The 19956-nt window shown below is 40.4% G+C and overlaps 1 protein-coding gene across 1 annotated transcript in view; it reads left to right on the top strand.

Annotated features, from left to right (window-relative positions):
• LOC138293099 (complement factor H-like) overlaps positions 1–19956 on the top strand; it is a 639206-nt gene that overhangs the window by 366493 nt on the left and 252757 nt on the right. Inside the window, exons 17-18 of the mRNA XM_069232111.1 lie at positions 1406–1588; positions 5905–6105. Of these exons, the coding sequence (XP_069088212.1) occupies positions 1406–1588; positions 5905–6105 (384 nt within the window). The remainder of the gene's footprint in view (positions 1–1405; positions 1589–5904; positions 6106–19956) is intronic.

Here is a 19956-nt window from a genome sequence, read left to right as displayed (position 1 = left end):
CCATAAACACACTAAGAATGAAGAAGTGAAGAAGTGGAAGGGACCATTTCTCCTCTGTGCAGTCCAGTTAAGTCAAAATTGCCTAAAGTACTTCCCACATTACCATTGTTCCGAAAATCATACGTTTCAGTTTATCCAAATAAAGCTTAAGTTGAAATCTATGATATTACTAAGTTATCTGTCACACGTCGATAATTGGTTCTTCTCCTTCTGTTCCCATCATCCGACTCGTCAGGTAACTTTCTTGTATCCATCCATACTCCAGTTAGTGTGTCCATTGTTAGTTCCTGGGAACATTGCTCTTGCACGCATCAAGCTCACAAATGCAAGTTTTTAGGTACAGCATGGTTTTACAAGCAGTTCTCATTAGAAAGTTAAAGGCTACTGCTACATGTTTGGTCAACCTTCAGTTAGAACAATACATCTTTATTTTTCTAAACATGAATTCACACTTTTATTCAGACATTGCATTTTAATATGAGGCTGTGCAATACTTAGGCCCAGACCTTGCTAACTTAAGGCCTACAATTAATCAAGCAAGTACATAGCATTAAGTCATTAATATGACACATTTTTGCAAAATTAGCATTCATATACGTTCTGAATAAACATTTGTACGCATTTAGTAAAACATTACATATTTTATGAAGGCTACTCAAGTGGGCACATTTTCAAATCACACATTATTTTCTACGTTAACTAATCTCTATGCAAATTCATAATCAAATACACATGAATATTTTATTAGTAAAAGTTGAGCACTCACACACCTGTGCACAAGAGCACACCATCGTTATAAGGTCCAACTGACCCATTCAAGGATTGTGATTAGCAGTGATATTTAAGCACCTCATTTTCTCAACATTTAGCAGAACTAGATCCTGATCTACGGGAAACATATAGGGTCCTATCATTTTCTGTTCTGCGCCAGCACAGAAGATTGTTCTTTTTTTTTTGGAGTCTTGTGGACATGCAGTAACCTTTGTTTACAGCAGAGCTTGAAAACACCATGAGGTAATTAATGTCCTAAGTTTCCGAGTTTTGTTCATTAAAACATACACCAGTTCAGAGATATTTCCGCCTAATGTATTCACTGAAGACACCATGAAGAAGTTCACAGACCTCTTCTGCACTAGCGCAGTGCAGAAAACTGGATCATGACACAGCTTCTGAGGCGTTTCCTGTGTGTGTTCTCCAGCTTAGCGCATCAGGTTTGATGGACCAGCCTTGCAGAGAGATGGTCTATACTACAGCCAAGTGACTCTTCAACTTGGCCCGACATCACTAAAAGTCAAGGAGCCTTTATTTGACCACAAATATAAAGGTTAGCTTAGCTTCCACCTTCTATGTTGATTTCACATTTTGAGTGATATTTTTATGACATAATTTGTTTGTTTCGTTTCAGAGGAAGGCAGTAAGTGTGGTACTGCCCCATTCCTTCCCAATGGAGATATTACTGGCATGCCACAGCCCTTCTATCCTTCGGGATCTAAAGTGGAATATAAGTGTCAAAGTTACCATAAGATGCTTGGAAACAGCAGAGTCACCTGCATAAATGGAGCTTGGTCCACGCTACCAGAATGTTTAGGTAGTTACAAAAATGTTTTTATGCACACAATTATTGGAAACTTGTCATGTATCAATTGGATCACATCCATGTTGAAACCATAATTTTAGTAAATCTACTAATGAATGCAATGCTTTAAAATGAAGTGATTTAGCCTATTTTATGCCAAAATCCTCAAATACTGGTTAAAAAAATGTATCTTGCAAAAAAGTAAGTTATTGTGCATTCTGTCTTTGAATGGTTGAAAAAAATGTTTCAAATGAGTAAAGCTATATTTGTGTGATGACAAGTCTCAAACTTTCCTGAAGAATGTGAATTCAACCTGGGTTCAGAATTAAAGCTGTATGATGGGTGATGCTATTTCACCACATGTTTTATAAGTCACATAACCCATCAAAATTAATTTAAACGGGGACCTATGCAATACTTTAGTAGCAGGCAGTAGAGATCCCATACAAACATTTCAAATATGAGATCAAAACACCCTTGACTGTCAACCCTGCCACCATCCTTCTTAGCATTAGGCAACCTACTTGTAAATCCTTGGTCCACAGAGTTCCAACAATGGATCCAATCTATTAACAATCTTTGCATTGAAGTCACCCATAATGACTGGGGAAAAGGAATCTTTTCTTGCAGAGCTACATTTAAGTCAGATAACTGAAATGAAATATAAAGAAAATTAGTTACTAAAATGGTGACTATAGTACTCAATTAGACGAATCTGGGATCCATTAAAAAAAACAATAGCAAAGCCACAAAATGGAAAACTATTTGGAAAGGCATGTAATTGTAGAAGAAAAACATTACAGACATCTATGTAACAAGACCACTAGATGACAGAAGGCTGGAACCCATGTATGTTTAGCAGTACATTAGTCGTGGTTTCTTGGGGTACTATAATGTGAACATTGCTATCAAAATATGCCCACTCTAAATCCTGAAACTGTAAAGTGAACCCTGAAAGGGTCTTTGACAGCATACACAAATAAAAGAAGAATCAAGCCCTTTTTCTTCCCACACTAAATTTTGTGCCCCTGAATAATAGTAACCACGCCCATGAGGGATGTGGCCATAGATTCTTGCATCAAATTTTCAAATCCAGCAGTAACAGAGGCTCAAACCTGTTCTATAATGTAATAACCTCTTTATTTCAGACAAGTTGGATCGTATTCAGAGCTTGGGGGAGTGAGGGAGGGGTCATGGTATATTCTGGAGGATCAGGTAATGCACAGGAAAATATATTCTCAATTTCCACCAGAACACCTCCTGGCAACCCACATCCAGAATTGGCCTGTAAAAAATAATTATAGTGTTTGATACCTATGCTGGTTGAAAAATTTAGAGGATATGTGCCCTGCGAATGCGGCTCTGTATGAAGCAGGGAATGAAACGTTATGACAATGCAGTTGCCTGCTAGCCATTTCATTTGGGTGCCACTCCAAGGGACCCTGAGGACCACCCCTACATTGGCACAAGTGACCTATCAACTTTTGTATGTTTTTTGACCCATTACACTGTTGTAGTCATGATATAATCCATATCGTCAGAAGAGAGGAATATTGAGGAGAGAGAGCAGAAAGATATCAGAGCTAGAAAAGGGGATTTGGTAGTCAAGGCCTTCAAGGATGTCCAACATTTCATCTTTGGAGAAGAAAAGGTGTGTTATTTTGGGACAAGGTTCAATAATTCGTCTCAGCACCACTTGCATATAATTGCAGTTGGTTTCAGGGAGAGTAGGTCCGAGGCCATTAAAATTAATAATGGTGTTAAGGTAAGAGAGAAAGAAAATTGCTTCATCATTGTAAATATATGAACAAATTTAAGTGCAAGATATCCAAGTATAGATAAATTAATTGTATCAGAGGATAATTAGTGAGTAGAAGTCTGATATGACATTATGTCATTAACTTTAGAGAGAGACATCCCCAGAATGAAGATGAAAAATCAGCATGGTTATAATTCTGGGGATTAGCAGGGGCGGAATGCGTGGGTTGGGTGGAAAGTTTCAGACTCTCAGGAGACTTTAGGCCTTATCCAGCCCAGGTTCATAAGATGCATCCACTGAAAAAAAGGGGACCCAGAAGGAAATTAACTGGCTAATAGGAGTGTAGTTAGTACAGGGAAGAAAGGACATTAAAAAGGGATAAACAGTATAAGCCTCAATAGAACAGCTGAGAACGAGTGTGAGGATGAGGCAGAGGAAGAACATCAGGGGTCTTTTAACAGAAGAGAAGAAAGGGGTAGGAGAAAGCATTTAAGAACATGGTAAGATATGAACAGTGGCTAGAGAGGACTCAATGGCAAAGAGGGAGTAGTATGGACAAAGGAAGCAGACTCCATCTTGATAAGTTTTTGTCTGGAATTGTGCAAATTTTTAGGCAGATGTATGGGCAGTATAGAATTCACCACTAGCAACCTGTGAGTCTCCAGTGTTACATTCAAAAGGTGGTTCCATGAGCAGAGATTTAGTCCATGTTCCTAAATACCTAGGACCTCATTACGAGTCTGGCAGTCATTAGACTGCCAGACTCGCGGATGGCGGTCAGACCGCGGCCAATGAGGCGGTCCAAGTGCCTCCTCACAACCCCGAAGGTCGGGCCACCAGGGAACCGCCAGCTGTGCCAAGATCAGCGATCCTAGTGGTGTGGAAGTGGCGGCCGTCCTAATCCACCAAGGTAGCGCTGCAAGCAGCGGTGCCCTGGTTATTACAGCCCCCTTCTCCGCCAGCAGTTTCATGGTGGTACCACCGCCATAAAAATGCTGGCGGAGAACGGTGGGACCCTGGCCAGCACCCTCGCAATGTTCACTGCCTGCTCTGCTGGTACACCCTGCACTCTACAGACATTGCAGCTGGCTCGATTATGAACCGGAGATCATGCTGTAGGCTGTTTCCTGTGAGGCAAGCAGGCGGAAACTCAGGTTTCCTCCCTCTGATGTAGCGGGAAACTCTTAATGAGGCTGGCGGGGAGGTAGCCTGTAAGGCGGCAACCTTCCGATCGGAAGTTCGATAGATGGTGTAAACCATCTACCAAACTCATAATGAGTCCCCAAGTGTGTAGAAATACATGGGGCCTCATTACGAGGCTGGTGGTTTTAAGACCGCCAGCCACGCGGTAGTGGTCAGGACCACCTCTGCTGTGGCGGTCCGACTGCCACATTGAGACCCTGCTGGTCAGACCACCAGGGTTCCGCCAGCACCGCCGGGATCGATGGCCTTGCGGTGGCGGAGATCGTAATCTGCCAGGACAGCGCTGCATTCACAGCTGCCCTGCGGATTATGACCTCATTCTCTAACAGCCTTTTCATGGTGGTTTCACCGCCATGAAAAGGGTGGCAGAGAACAAGCACAGGGGACCACAGGGGTGGGCCTGACCTGCCCATGCACTTGGCATGGGCAGTCCATGAGTCCCCCTGCCCAGTATGGTCGCAATGTTCATTGTCAGCTGTGCAGACCGTGAATATTGCAAGGGTGCTGGTGCATCCTGCAGGCTACAGCATTGCTGCCAGCCCGATTACAAGCTGGAGACAATGCTGTAGCCTGTTTCCTGCTAGGCCAGTGGGTGGAAACCGAGGTTTCCGCTCGCCGGCCTAGTGGGAAACTCCTAATAGGTCTGGTGGGGTGGCACACTGTCGGGAATTTGGCAGACGGGCTTTCCTGTCCCCCAAACTCATAATGAGGCCCAACATTTTTGATGTAACCTTTGAGGTGATTGAAATGAGTAAACGTGATACGTTGATGAGTACAACTTCAGTGCTACAAAGCTCTCAGGAAAAGACACCCTACAGGAACCTAAAAAGAGCATCCTAGCAGGGAGGATGTCAATGAAGCAGAACACCATGAAGAATAAAAGGAGCTTCTCTGCCCAATGCCATGGAGATTAAATCAATAAAGTGCCAGCGGTAGTTGAAGTGACATTACACAACCCTTTGATTTACCATGACATCCCAAGGTTGACCTACCCTGCCATTAGCCTCCAAAAATCTGGCATTTTATGCCAATGGAAAGGCAGAGTGTGAAAACTACAAATGGTAAAATAACTGGTGGAGCCCTGTTTTTCTATTTGAACCTGGCAATGTCTCAACCCTGAGACCAGGAGTAGCAAGGGACCTGCCAGAATTAACAAACAGCAAGCTAGGAATAGCATCCACTATCTCTGACGCAGGTTCATGATGTCCATGCCACGTGCATCAAAATGGAATGCGATTTGACATTAGGGAGCACACACTGATTTTTTTATTTCACTTCATATTGTCACTGTCCCATGAAACAATTGAATATCCATTTGATAAGACTGATGAATAACCATGTACATTGTGTATCATTGGTTTGACAGAACCATGCACGGCAAGTCCTGAGGAAATGGCTGAAAACAACATAAGATTTCGATGGTTGGACGAACAAAAATTGTATACTGAGCACGATCAATATGTTGAATTTATTTGCCTAAGGGACTACATTCCACATGTAGAATCAGCACCATTCAGATTAACATGCATTCGTGGAAAACTGCTGTATCCCAGATGTATCAAGGAAGGTAAGTAAAGTCTGTGACAATTAAAATCATGATTTTTAAAAGTAGAATATATGACCAATGGAACGTACTGAACATTAAAGTTTGAGTTGCAAAATTTCAGTAGTTTGCTATTTATGTTCTATTAGTTGTTATTTTTCATAGAAGAATAGAAAATCATATCATAAACGGCATGTAAAATTAAATTTGTTTTTAAAACCAAAACTATTTTTAAGTACTGCAATAATTTGATGGGGTTATAGTTGCAAATTCCAATCCAGGCTACAGTTATGTTTACTGCGTTGAAAATTAAACACATTTAGCTCAGGGCAAGTTACAGGGGCGTAAGTATCAACCATGTAGTAAGTGCAGTGCCACCAGTGTCCAGAGGTGTGAAGAGCCCTCTGCACAGCCCAAGTCTAGCTGCTTTTTCTTTTTTAGGGGCGAGCTCAAAGCGCTCTGTCCACTGTTGTAAACTCTCTTTGGGCTTCTAACCACACCCATGTCACGCCAGTCACTTTCATTGGTTTGTGGGCTTGCCTTTTAAAATCCGCTTGCTTTCATTAGTGAAAGACATGTACCTTTTCCGGTGTTTAGCCCTCCTCGAGCGCACCAACCAACTACTGAAAACATGCATAGATCTAGTGGTATCTTCGCTGTGCCACTGACAAGCTAGTCAGCTGTACTACAGGAAGCACTGGAAGAAGAATCATTTGAAATTGTGTGTTTATCATTCAGATCCTAACCTCTTGCTTTGGTGTTTGAACAAAATATTGAATAAAAACATACTATGAAACAAAAATATTGTGGCAAGAACATAATGATGTCAAAAATATTGTTGACAGAAATATTAAAGGTAAGAATAACATTTTAAAAAGTGTAACCTTTCTAAATATTTGTTTATATAATATTATTTTATGGTTATTTTATTTTTGATATAGTATTTAATTAGTTTTGGATGTTATTTATTTTGTAACTTATTTCATTTCTAATTTATTTAATGTGATTTGTAAATATTATAATATACTTTTTTTTAGCATTAGAAGAGTTTGGTATTTTTATAAGAAGTGTGTTGCAATTATAAGGGAAAACGGTACAGAGATTTTTTCAAATATATTTGTATTATTTTTTCTGTAAAATTTGGAGTATCAGTTATATGAATTTTATTTGTAAATTCACATATATTCTTTTCTATTTAATGACAGAATATTTGAACCATATTTTGAAAAATGTTTTATTAAATCATATTTTTGTTCTATTGATAATTTGTTTATAACTGATATCTAGTAACAAATGAAAACATTTTTAAAAAAAATGATGTTCAGAAAATTAAACATTTTTCATTTTAATTAATATTATGTACAATTGTTTGCTGTTAAATATCTTACCATATGCCAAAAATATATTTCATATTTACAGTTTAATATTAAATCATATGTATTTTATTATGCAGTATTTTAAAATATTTGAGATTTCTTGCATTTTTATTTGTATTTTTTGATAAAAACTTGTAATTATTAAAAACATATTATCTACAATTATATATATTAGGTATAGATTATACATTTTTATATGCTAAAATGGAAGTTATAGATTATCAATATTTATTAAGATTTTTTTTTTTTTATATCTGTCCGTCAAACTCCGACGGGGTGGTCGCCACCATTTTGGCGACTTCCCACTGGTCCCATCATGACTGTCCTACTGGGATGACCGGCGGAAACCAAGGCTTCTGCTGGTCAGCCTAGTGGGAAAGGTGCAGCAGCATTGTCACCGGCTCATAACAGAGCAGATAGCAATGCTGCGGCACTTAGGGGGCATCAGCACCCTCTAAATGCGCATTGTCTGCACAGCAGACAGTGTGCATTTCGAGGGTGCTGGGTAGGGGGACCCATGCACTACCCCTGCCACGGGCCTCCCTGCACTTGTTCTCCGCCAGCCTTTTCATTGCAGTTGAATGCCATGAAAAGGCTGGCAGAGAAGAAGGTTGTAATCTGCAGGACGGCGCTGAGATCACAGCCCGCAGTCCGGTACCCACCACAAGGCTGGTAGTCTTCAGACCGCCAGCCTCTTAATCAGGCCCTTAGTTATTTGTTGTGTTTTTTAATGTACCCTTTTGGTTTAAATGTGTTATGCAAAAAATGATATATTATATTTATTAAATTATTTTTTTATTATATAATAAAATGCATATTTTATTCTTTGAAATATATTATGTTGATATAAAATATTCATAATAGCTATAGTTTGTAATATTAATATTCTAAACATTTCTTTTTGAGGACGCATGTCAAATGTAGTGTGTTATATTTAGAGCTCAATACTTCATTTAGATTGGACTCAAAAGAGGTAATGTGGTCAAGTTAGTGTTCAAAGCCTTCCACTAATTGGTTTAGATTGGAGTGGCAATAGTAAATGTAACCACTTCAGTGTCTAACACTTCCACTTAATGGCTTAGATTGGAGTGGTAACAGTAAATGTTACCAACTTAGGGCCTAAATATGAGGTTGGTGGTCTGTCCCCTGGACCACCATTATGACGGTGGGGAGTACGCTGGAAAGCCGGCGGCCTCCCCTCAGCTGTATTATGAACTCACTGCTGAGCTGGGAGAGCAGAGGCCAATGCAGCAGCACTTCTACTACTAGCACACTCAGAATGCACACTGTCTGCCATGGCAGAGAGTGCGCATTCTGATTATGCTGACAGGGGGCCTCTGCACTGCCCATTACATGGGCATGGGCATGGGCAGTGCTGATACCCTCCAGTGATCCTGTTACTGCATTTCCACCAGCCTTTTCATGGTAGGGTCCCCACCATGGAAAGGCTGGTAGAAAGGCAAGTCGTAATCAGAATGGTGGTGACAATATCAGCACTTCCCCGCTTGACCATGACTTCCGGGAACGTTGGCAGCAGTCCTGACGTGGTCCGAACGCCAGCATCATAATATGCAGTCGGAGCGCCAATGATATGGCGCCCATTAGTGTCCAACATATTCTCCTAAGTGGTTTGGAATGGAGTGGGAATAGTAAGTGTAATCCATTTAGTGCACAACACCTTACCTTAAGGGGTCTAGCATAAAGTGGGAATAGTAAAAGTTAACTCTTTAGTGTCCAACATCTTTGCCTAATTTGCTTAGATTGGAGTGGTAATAGTAAAATGTACTACTTTAGTGTCCATCATCTTCCCCTAAATGACTTAGATTGGAGTGGGAATAGTAAATGTGACCACTTTAGTGTCCAACACTTTCCCCTAAATGGCTTAGAATGGAATGGGAATAGTAAATGTTGATATTAGTATCCATCATCTTCCCCTAAATGACTTAGATTGGAGTGGGAATAGTAAATGTGACCATTTTAGTGTCCAAAACCTTCCCCTAAAGTGCTTAGAACGGAATGAGAATAGTAAATATGACCACCTTAGTGTCCAACACCTTCCCCTAAATGACTCAGATTGGAGCGGGAATAGTAAATGTCACCCCTTTAGTGTACAACATAACCCCTGAAATGGTTTCAATAGTAGTGGGAGTAGTAGATGTACTGTTTCTGTTGCAGACAGTGCGCATTCTGAGTGTGCTGACAGGGGGGCCTCTGCACTGCCCATGATGGAAACTTGACTTGTAATCAGCCAGGCGGCACTGAACTCAGTGCCGCCCTGGCTGAATACATCTCTGGCCGCCGTCAGACCATCAGGAATCACTTTCCTGGCGGAGACAGCGGTCCCCAGGTGGGACTGCCCGTCAAGGTTTCTAATGTGGTGGTCGGGTCGCCACAGTTGCGGTGGTCAGACTATCACCACGAGACTGGCGGTCCAGGGACTGCCAACCTCGTAATGAGGCCCATAGTTTCAAAAATTGGAATGAAAAGTTATTATTATTAATTTCTTAACAGCATTTCTCATGCTTTTATGAAGCACAAAATATGTTGTATATTTTTTTTTATATAGTTTCACATGTTGGTCTTTTCCAACATTTTTTCAAATAGGGCCCTTTTTTTAACCATATATATTTGAGACACATACTTTTTTTTATAACAAGTTCAAAGTACATTTTAGAGTGTATTATAAGCAGTACTATATTATATTTGTTTTTATATTATAATTTTTTATACTTAACATAATTATTTATATTTTTGTAGATATTTAATGGCATTTGTACATATTTTATACCATTGTTGCATATTTTGAAAACTTGTAATTTTTTTTTTTTGCAAAGTCTCATTTTTATCTATAAGGCAATAGGGCCCGATTACAAGGCTGGTGGTCCTAGGACTGCCAGCCTCACAGCTGCGGTTGGACCGCCACATTACAAGTTTGGCAGGCAAACCCGCCAACCGACTGCCGTCTCCACCACAATGCCAGAACCCGATGGGCTGACAGTGGTCTTGGTTGAAATCTGTCAGGGCAGCGCTAAAGTCAGCACCGCCCTGCTGATTACAACCTTGTTCTCTGGAAGCTGGTGGAGAACAAGTGCAGGGGACCACAGGGGGGCAGTGCAGGGGTCCCTCTGCCCAGCCGCCGGCTCAATTATAAATCGAGAACAATGCTGCTGCACCTTTCCCACTGGTCTGACCGGCAGGAACCTTGGTTTCTGCCTGTCGGCCTAGTGAGAAAGTTGTAATAAGGCAGGTGGGGAGAGTGCTGTGGTCTCCTCACCATGGGTTTGCCTACTGCCAAACTCGTAATCAGGCCCATTGTCTGGTGTTTTGTTTTCATTTAACTGCCATTTTTGTTACACCTGAGTGGCCTTTTGTAGTCTGTTCCTGTCTTGTTTCTTCTGATTTACTGGGAGCTAGTCACAGTTACCTACTGCTGATCATTGGTTAAGGTAAGACCTTGTTTAAGTGATTCTGGAGGGCTTTGGGGGTAAAGGGGATATGTGTAGAACTAGTAATATGAATTATAACATTGTTTTTATGTTTAGGGTTAGCCTTTATTTTATGTTGTGTAGTAGTGTTGTGCATTAAGCCTACCTAGAGTTTGGTAGTGGTCTAGTGTTGTTTTACATATTATAATGTTATGTGTATATTTGCAATGTAATGTTTATGTTGTATTTGAACATTGTGAGTATTCTGTTTTTTTTTCTAACAAGTTTACAGATCGGAAGTCAACCTGTGGACCTGTGTTTTTTGCATTTTTTGTTCAAAGGAAATTATTATGTTTTCTAGTAAATCAATATTATTTCTTGGGGCTTTCTGGAGCTTTTATTTCATATTTGTAATTGTTCCTTATGACTTTGGATTACTTTCATGTTTGCATGTGCTTTTGGACTTTTTTGGAAATCTATAGCTACAGAACTATCGGCCTTATTACGAGTCTGGCGGTCAACAGACCAAAAGGCTTGCAGAGGCGGGCAGACCTCTGCGGTTGTGGTGGTCTGACTCCCACATTAAGAGGTTGGTGGGTAAAACCACCAACCTACCCCCGTACCTGCCAGGATTTCCGATTGGATGACGGCAGTGCAGGTTGTAATCAACTAGGGCTGCGCTGAAGTTAGCACCACCCTGTTGATTACAACCTTGCTCTCCACAAGCCTTTTCATGGCAGTTCAACTACCATGAAAACGCTGGTGGAGAACAAGTGCGCAGCACCATGAAAATGTGCACTGTCTGCTCTGCAGATAGTGCTCATTTCAAGGGTGCTGGTGCCCCTGTGTGTGGCAGCATTGCCATCCACTCTATTATGAGCCGGCTGCAATGCTGCAGCACCTTTCCCACTGGCCTGACGGACGGCATCCTTGGTTTTCGCACATCAGCCCAGGGGGGAACTCGCAATAGGGCTGGTGGGGAGACCGCCACCTCAATGGCAGTCTCCTCACCATGGGTCTGACGGTCGGCAAAGTCGACCGCCAAACTCATAATCGGGCCCTGTATGTTTAATGTACTTATTTATTTGTGGGTGGGAACTGTTATAGTTTATTGTGTATGTGTATTTGTTTTAACTACAACATGTTATTCTACATTTCTATGTTTGAATTACTTGGTTCCATTTTGTGTTTTTCAAATGTTGTGCTTTGTAATTGTTGATGTGCTGATTTTTAACTATTTATTGAACATATTATTTTAGTCTTCTTTTCTATTTTATTTGTATGTTTTTGTGACTGATGTATAAACATAGATTTCAATATTTATTAGTTGTGGTGGTGTGTGTCTTTGTTAAGGTTTGTTAGTGTGTAGGTAGCTAGGTGTTTTATAATTGGAATTTTTCTATTGATTCAAAGCTGTGCACTCCTTTGTTGCTTATAAATATTCTGACTTTAAATTATAGCATGTCATACATTGTACTGGCTGTTTATCTATTCAAGGTTTCATTTGGGTTACCGATTATTCTATTCTTAGTTGTTGGTAGCTTTGCTCTTCTTTTTTGTGGGGCTTACATGAATTTGCAGAGTGTAGCTTAGGTTCTCCGTAGTGTGGCTTGGAAGCATTGTGTCATCTTTCTACTATATTGTTGGTATTGGCTTCTTGAGCCATGGTGCTGTTGTAGACATTTCCCCATAATATTTTGAATTTCGATTAGCCTCGCTGCCCGGACCAGTGCAGTCTGCCAACCCAAGTGTCTTCAAAGTAGTCCATTAGGAGACTTAGGGCCTAATTTAGAGTTTGGTGGAGGGGTAACTCCATCACAATGGTAACAGATATCCCGTCCACCTAAATATAAATCCCATTATATCTTATGGAATTGCTATTTCGGCAGATGGGATATCCGTCACTGTTGTGACGGAGTAACCCTTCCTCCAAATTCTAAATTAGGCCCTTAGTTTGTGTTTGTTTTGATTGTAAAATGGGCTTTCTAGAAGTAAATTGTAGTGGTTAACTACCTCTTTTACAAGGAAATAGGCTAGTGCAATTTGTTTTGCACTAGCCTACTGGCATAAACTGTCTCTTTGTTATACATTCTATGCTGCAGATGTTTGGAGATGGTGCCAAATGCTTTGATTTCAGCAGTAATAACAGCCTTGAAGGCTGTGTGTGGGTACAGTGTAAGTATTGTTTGTATCATTGCTTCTTCAAAGTAGATTATACTTTTATGTGGGGAGTAGTTGTTTGTTGTCATTCTAATGTGGTTTAGTAGCTTGCAGTAACTGCTACTTTTTTATTAGATAGCAAGGCTTATATGAGGAGTATATTAGTGTATTGATATTTACCATGCATGATGTATATCTTAGTGAATGATTTAGGGTACATTATGAATATTCTGTCCATCATTCAGGTTTGACATTGGGTTAGTCTTAATAAAGTATCTGCTGTAGCAAATATAATCATGCATTTGTCATTATTTAGGTTGTAATGTAAGCAGAATGGTTCACCATTATGTATGGTGGTTAACTGTCCAGGTTTGTGGATTCCTTTGTATCTTCTAGATCTATGTCTGAAAATGTATGGCCATGTATCAGCCGTACAAGTGCTTCAGTAGCAATAGTTATTTATAACCATGTGTAAATGTTCAATCATCGATCTCTCCTTTTGTCTCTTTTTCCCACTGTGAATATTAGCCCAATGATTTGGGTGAGAGTTTGTTTAAATTATTGGGTGATTTTTGGTGATGGGAAATTTATTATGTGTTTAATTTAAGACAGCATTGATTGATTTAGGGTTCATATGTTATGTTCACCGGATAAGTAATTGGTGGCACATGCTAAACATTTATAGGCATGATTTCAGGTCACACCGAGGGGAAGTGGCACATGTGTGTCTGTTTTGCACGAGAATAACACTAGCCCCAAAGAAGAGCTTGGAAAAGAGTTGATGTCCCCATGAAGATTGAAATGTGTTGGCTTGTCTAGAAGAGTGCTTTGGTGCCTTACTAGCATGTGATTGAATTCTTTTTTTGCTTATGAACACTATATAGCACAAGGGCAGGGTGCTTTGTATGAATTTCTGTAAAATATAAGGGCTTGCCATTTTCTCATTGTCATAAATAGTTCAGTTGGCAATAATTGAATCTGCAAGAAACAGAGCCTGCTGTTTTGTGAACATATATATAATGATTAATTTTCTGGTTCCTGTTGTAATTATTCAATCAGTCAATCAATGTAACTTATAAAGCACCCAGCTGCTTCAACTGAAATGTCCTGGCTCTAAAAAGCAGAGATTGAGAATGAAACCTGGATTAACCTGACTACTTTTGATCAAAGAGCCAGGTTTTTAATTCCTTCCTAAAGCTACCTACCTAAATGCAAAGTTTGATTGGCAGGGAATTCCAGAGCTTTATTGTTAATACGGTAGATGACCTACCACTACGACATGCTTTAGAGAACCTGGGGATACGTATAAGTTGAAGGTGGTTAGATCTTAGGGATCTCTCTTGTTGGTACCTGCCAAGTCTTTTGATATTATTGATCCAATATGTTTGAAAAATGTGTTATAATCTGAAAAACTGTTATTGGAATGTGAAACTACAGCTTGTATATGTATTTTCAATAAATTGTGCCTGTCTTTGGTTCATGTTGTAATGATTAGTTAGTATGGTATGGTGTTTGTGAAATGTGTGAAATGTGTTATAATTTGAAAAAAATGGTATTGGAATGTGAAATTTCAATTTGTATATGTTAAAGGAAATAATGGCTGCTCAGAGAACATGCTGATATGAGTTAAGAATCTCTTGTATCCCTGTAGATTTGTTTGAAAATTGATTCAATTGTTAAATAATTATAAATATTTTGTAGGAATTAATGGAGACATAAGAAAACAGTCTGCATGTCTTTTTTGAAATAGGTGTTGATTTATGGTGAATGAAGGCATTGGCTGCTTGTATTATTTGAATGTACCCCAACCCTCATTGTACTTAACTGGTCTAGCCCCAGGTTGTGTATGCATACTCATATCTTCTAGGGGCAGCAGGGGTGTCAATGGTGTTTTTGTTAGTTCATGCTATTATGATAAGGTGTGAATAGCTGTTATCTGACCTGTTATGTGGTCAGGTACTTTAGGGAGTATGGGCCCGATTAAGAGTTTGGCAGTGGGACCACCAGACCACCAGGGTGGCGGTCTGCTGAAGTGCACCAGGCCAATGGTCCCCCAACCACCAGAATATGAATTCCCCACAGGGTTGGTGGTGCATCAGCGAGTGGAATTTCAGCAGCGGCATGGATCGGCTATGGGAGTGAGCCTACGGCTGATGCTGGCCACACTACCATGCCGCCAGCACATCAGGCGCAGTGTTCCCATGCACCAAGTCATGCCTGGGACACAGTGCACCCACAGACATCGAGGCATAGGGGGGCCCGACATGGGCCCCTGCATTACCCTACATTTGGTCATTTCCTCTGGGGCCCTTGTTCTGGGCTCTTTTACCTGCCTTTCTGCTGATCTGTTAATGGCAGGGTCCCTGCCATGGACAGCTTGGCGGTCAGGCAGGTCGTAAAACCCACAGCGGTCCCAGTGCCACCACCACCACCAACAATGACCACTGCGGGCCCTGGTGCAGTGTCGGCTCCATAATGGCAGTCCACGGAAACTCGTAATCAGGCCCTATGTCTTCTAGATTTTTAGTGGCGGGCTCTTGGGAACTAGTGCTTGACTCTTTTAAATCTTGATGTACATGCCTTACTTTGATTTGGAAGATATTTAAGGGGTGGTTCTGCTCTTTCATGTTAATATCAACATAATTTTTCTTAGTATACCTCCCGTAAAATGCATTAGAGTAGTATTTTCCACATAACATTCTCAGTGCTTGTGCTTTCTTGACTGTTAAGTGTAGCGCTTGTGCAAGTGAGATTGTTTAACCTTCTGTAAGGTGATATATTTTAACTTTCGGTCATTCTGTCTGAAAATAATGTAATGATATAGTTAACTAAATTGTAATAATTTTACGTTTGCTTTGCAAATGTATCTAAAATATAACAACAATCGTTTTGCATTTTATACTTACATGTGCTGTTTATAATTGCAGTAATTTTTTTCAGTTTTCTGTGGAAGGCGTTTCAATGTGGATCAGGTGGTTTATTTTCTGGTTGGGGGAAACAAGTTGTATTCTTATATTTTAACCATTAATTTGTGGGTAGTTTCTTGCGGTTGAGGGTTTTTAGTTTTATTTTTTTTACTGTTAACATTTAGCTGATATTTAGAGGTGGTTTGATTTTACTTACTTTTTATGTGCTTTTTTCCAGGTGTTCGATTGGTGGGTCATATTGGTTGGTCTGTAAATTGTAAATGGTGTTGTACTTTTTCTGTAGCAGCTAAAGTTTGGTAGATGAATAGAAATAGTGAGTTTGGTTTATTGTTTGTATTTTTATGTTTTTTTAAAACAAGTTACTTTCAACTATGTAAAAATATTTTTATTGCTTATGAAGGTAGTTTTTCTTTTTTGGTTTTCTGTTGGCAGTGGGGCAGAGTGTTGTTTCTTACAGCTGTAGTGTTTGTGGTGTGGGAAGTGTGAGAATGTTCTGCCCCTTTTATATTGTATTTTTAATTAATTACATTTTTATTTCTTAGATTGTTTTATGGTTGTTTTTACTGGTTACTGTTTAATTTGAATTTTATTTGATCACTTCTTTGCCTTTGTGATGGATGTTAATTAGTGTTTCTGTTTCAATATGAAATATATATTTTTTGTTATTTTGGATTTGTTAGTGTTTAATTTTATGTATTCATATTGTTTTGTGTTTGCTAAGTATTTGACATGTTACTTTCTTTTAATGTCTTTATAATTTAATTTATTGTTACAACAAATTAATGTAGGTAGATGATTTATTGATTTATGTAGAATGTAATGTTATTGTAGTTTACTTAAAATAGAGGTTGTAATATTTGGCTTTTTCCCCCTATAATATTGTAGTCAATATTGCGTGTTTTCATATTTGTTACTATACAAGGACATATTTAGAGAAAAATGCTAATTCATACCTCTCTGAAAAGCAGTGCTAATTAATCTTATGGGTAAGTTTTAGTTACGCAGGTGCAATATATCAAATTCCCAAAGTCTGAGTTATATCAAATTTGAAACCTATGCGAAATTTAGCATCACACAATTCTGTACAATTTAACCCAATTATTGTGACTGATGTGGTTAGAAAATGCCTCACAGTGATATATTTTCTGCTTTAGCGAGCCTTATACCATTACCTCATGTGACTCTTTACATGTGGTATATCTTCACATAAAAATGTCACACAAACCACAACCCACATTTCATACTAAAAGTGCAATTTATGTAATTTCAAGAAAGTTTAATGAAATTTTGACGGTTAATTAAAAGCAACTTTATCTAATTTTGCTACCACTTCAGCTAATGTAGTTTTTTTCTGTAAGTGAAATTTCCAGTCTAGGATTCCCGGCTGACAAAATGTATTAATGTTGGGCGTAATTCAAATTAAGAAAGCTGAGAGCAGGTGATGTGGCTCACTGAGTTGGCATATCCATACTTTGCCAGTACAAAACTGAGAAGCTAACTGGTTGACATCTTGAAACCTGGCAAATGTTTTTCGGCGAGGCACCACTCTGTTCTAGGCCAGTTAGGAGGCTCTGCCTGCTGACTGGCTTCACCGGCCTATTTGGACCAGGTCTCCCACAGGGGGGATTACATGAACTGTTCATCCCCCCAGTCTTAAATGACTCTGGCCCAGGTAAGGAAGGTGGCTCTGCTCGCTGCCTGGACCTGCAATTTCTCTTGCACTGAACAGGATCACTACTGCAACAACACAACAGGTAAAACTAACCTCTCTCACAATAGCCTAAACTCAACATTAAAGGGTTAAAACATTTTCGCTGTGAGTGATTGGCCACCAAAAGTGAGTTAACCCCTTAGTAACTTTTCTTACACCGTCTGCTTAAAACCCAAAAAGCCTGATGGGACTTGAGACCCCGCTTTCATGGTCTGTATTCATACTCAAAATCAGTCAAGCAATCTTTTGCCCTTCTGCTCTGTGGGAGGTTTCTGTCCTCATTGAGCTTACCTTGGGACACTTGTGTATACATTTGACAGGTGTACAACCCTAGTCACACTCGCCACTGTCCCCAGAGAGGATTGCAGCCAGCTGGCACAAGGCACTTTGAACAAAAAGCAAGAGTTCGATAGGGCTGCCCCCACCTCACTGGGTAAGTGAACAAACAATAAGAGTAGTGGTATTTTACCAGTGGCCCAAGGGCCTCCCATTTATCGTCTTCTCCTCAATGTGCCAGACTAGATTTAAGCTCTTTACCATGTAACAGCTCTAGAATTACCACAGTTATCCAAGTAACAGATAGACAGGTCAAAGGAACTGTTGCGTGTGCTCTCATTATCCTAATGAGACTACTGGATTTTTGGGTGGCCCGATCATTCACTATGTGGGGGACTAAGACTAACCCATGACAAAGGATCTTGGTCACCCCAACTCCGGATTGAGCTCCGGCTAACCAACAATGCCTCATCTCTTCCAGAGGGAAGAGACATTGGGCAGCAGAGCACATGACATCTTATGGCTTCCCAGGGAAGTCGTGGTCACTCAGATCCCAACCAGTTCTCTCATAGATGATGTGGTCTCATATATAAATGACAAAGGCAGTTTGATTTTTATAGATTAGTTTAATAAAAACAACTGCAGTTTAGTTAACAAGGCGTGAGCTGCAATATCCAGAACCATACAACACAGTAGAATTGAAATAGTAACGAGGAGAGTGAAACATACGAATTACGCTATCATAGTGCTACTAGATTACGTTCCCTCGTCTAAGTTTTATTATGAGCACAGCATGTTAAGCTCTAAGCCTGCCTTTCGGGTTCCCCTGGGAGGACATCAACCCTCAAACCTGAGCAAAGGCCTGCGATCTGGATCAGCATCTGCAACAGGGCAGTCAGCGTCTAGTTGTGGTTCCCTGGTCGGAATCTCCCTCTTATGTGTACCAGGACTAGGAAGTGTTTTTATAATTAACACGCCAGTGTTCTAAGAAACGTCCCAACGTAAGAATGTGTACTTTCTACGAACCCTAAAGACTAAACTCCTACCACGTCTATCGGCAATGTACCAGACTGTATCCTTGACTAAAGCACAGAGCGAGCAAGAATGTATTGTTTGAGAACTCCGGTGCTGAAGTAAGCTAAACAGTATGATAGAAGAAAATTAAACAAGACCGTGAAACTGGTTATTGAAAAATAACAGTGCAAGGCTAAATGAAATGCATCTAGAACAAAGTGCACAAAGGCCTAATGCTTTAAGCGAACGGCAAAAGGCTATATTAAAAATGCCTACACTACAGAACCATAACAAATTGAATGAGCCATTCACAGTTTCACCGGCTGAGCATGTTTACCTATACATGGCTTTGTTTGAGACACAAGTTTGCCACTGACAGGATCAACTGGAAAGCCTTACCTGCTGGATGGGAGGAGGAGTTGTGTGCCTGTTCCTGGATTGACCTTCACACCCCTCATGAGCCATCTTTGGAAGCCCCTGCTTTTCTGCAGAGGAATGAGGGACAGGACAGCCTGCTCTGCTACAACAGAGGGGAGAGCCAAGCCATGGTGCATCCTGAGCAAGAAAGACATAGAGGTGATGTAAACTGGCCTGGTCAGCTTGGGCCACCTCACAGAATGGGAGCTCTTAGCTGCTGCACAAATGCATTTGGTGGAGAAGGGCAACAGACAGGTGCACAGATCCTGAACCACAGGTAACAGCTAAGGCTAGCGCCACCTGACCCAATCCGCTTTGGTCAGATCACTTTACAAGCAGCCAGGCTGCATCCCTGCCTGCTCTCTTGAAAGCAGGGCTCAGAGGAAAGGCCCATCAGACAGGACATGAAAGCAGCCACAGACTGAGGTCCCTGGGACCCCTGTGCAGACCAGCCAAAACCTTCATGGCATATAGGGAGAAATTTCAGGAGTCAATGGGGTCCTTCACACCTCATCCCTAATAATAGGAAGGAAGGCTACCTGGCTTTGTTGTAATCAATGCACAGAGTG

Source organism: Pleurodeles waltl, chromosome 4_2 (genome assembly GCF_031143425.1).
Source record: "Pleurodeles waltl isolate 20211129_DDA chromosome 4_2, aPleWal1.hap1.20221129, whole genome shotgun sequence".
NCBI classification, from domain to species: domain Eukaryota; kingdom Metazoa; phylum Chordata; class Amphibia; order Caudata; family Salamandridae; genus Pleurodeles; species Pleurodeles waltl.
The sequence above is the reverse complement of the archived record's forward strand: the minus strand, read 5'-3'. Positions and strand labels throughout refer to the sequence as shown.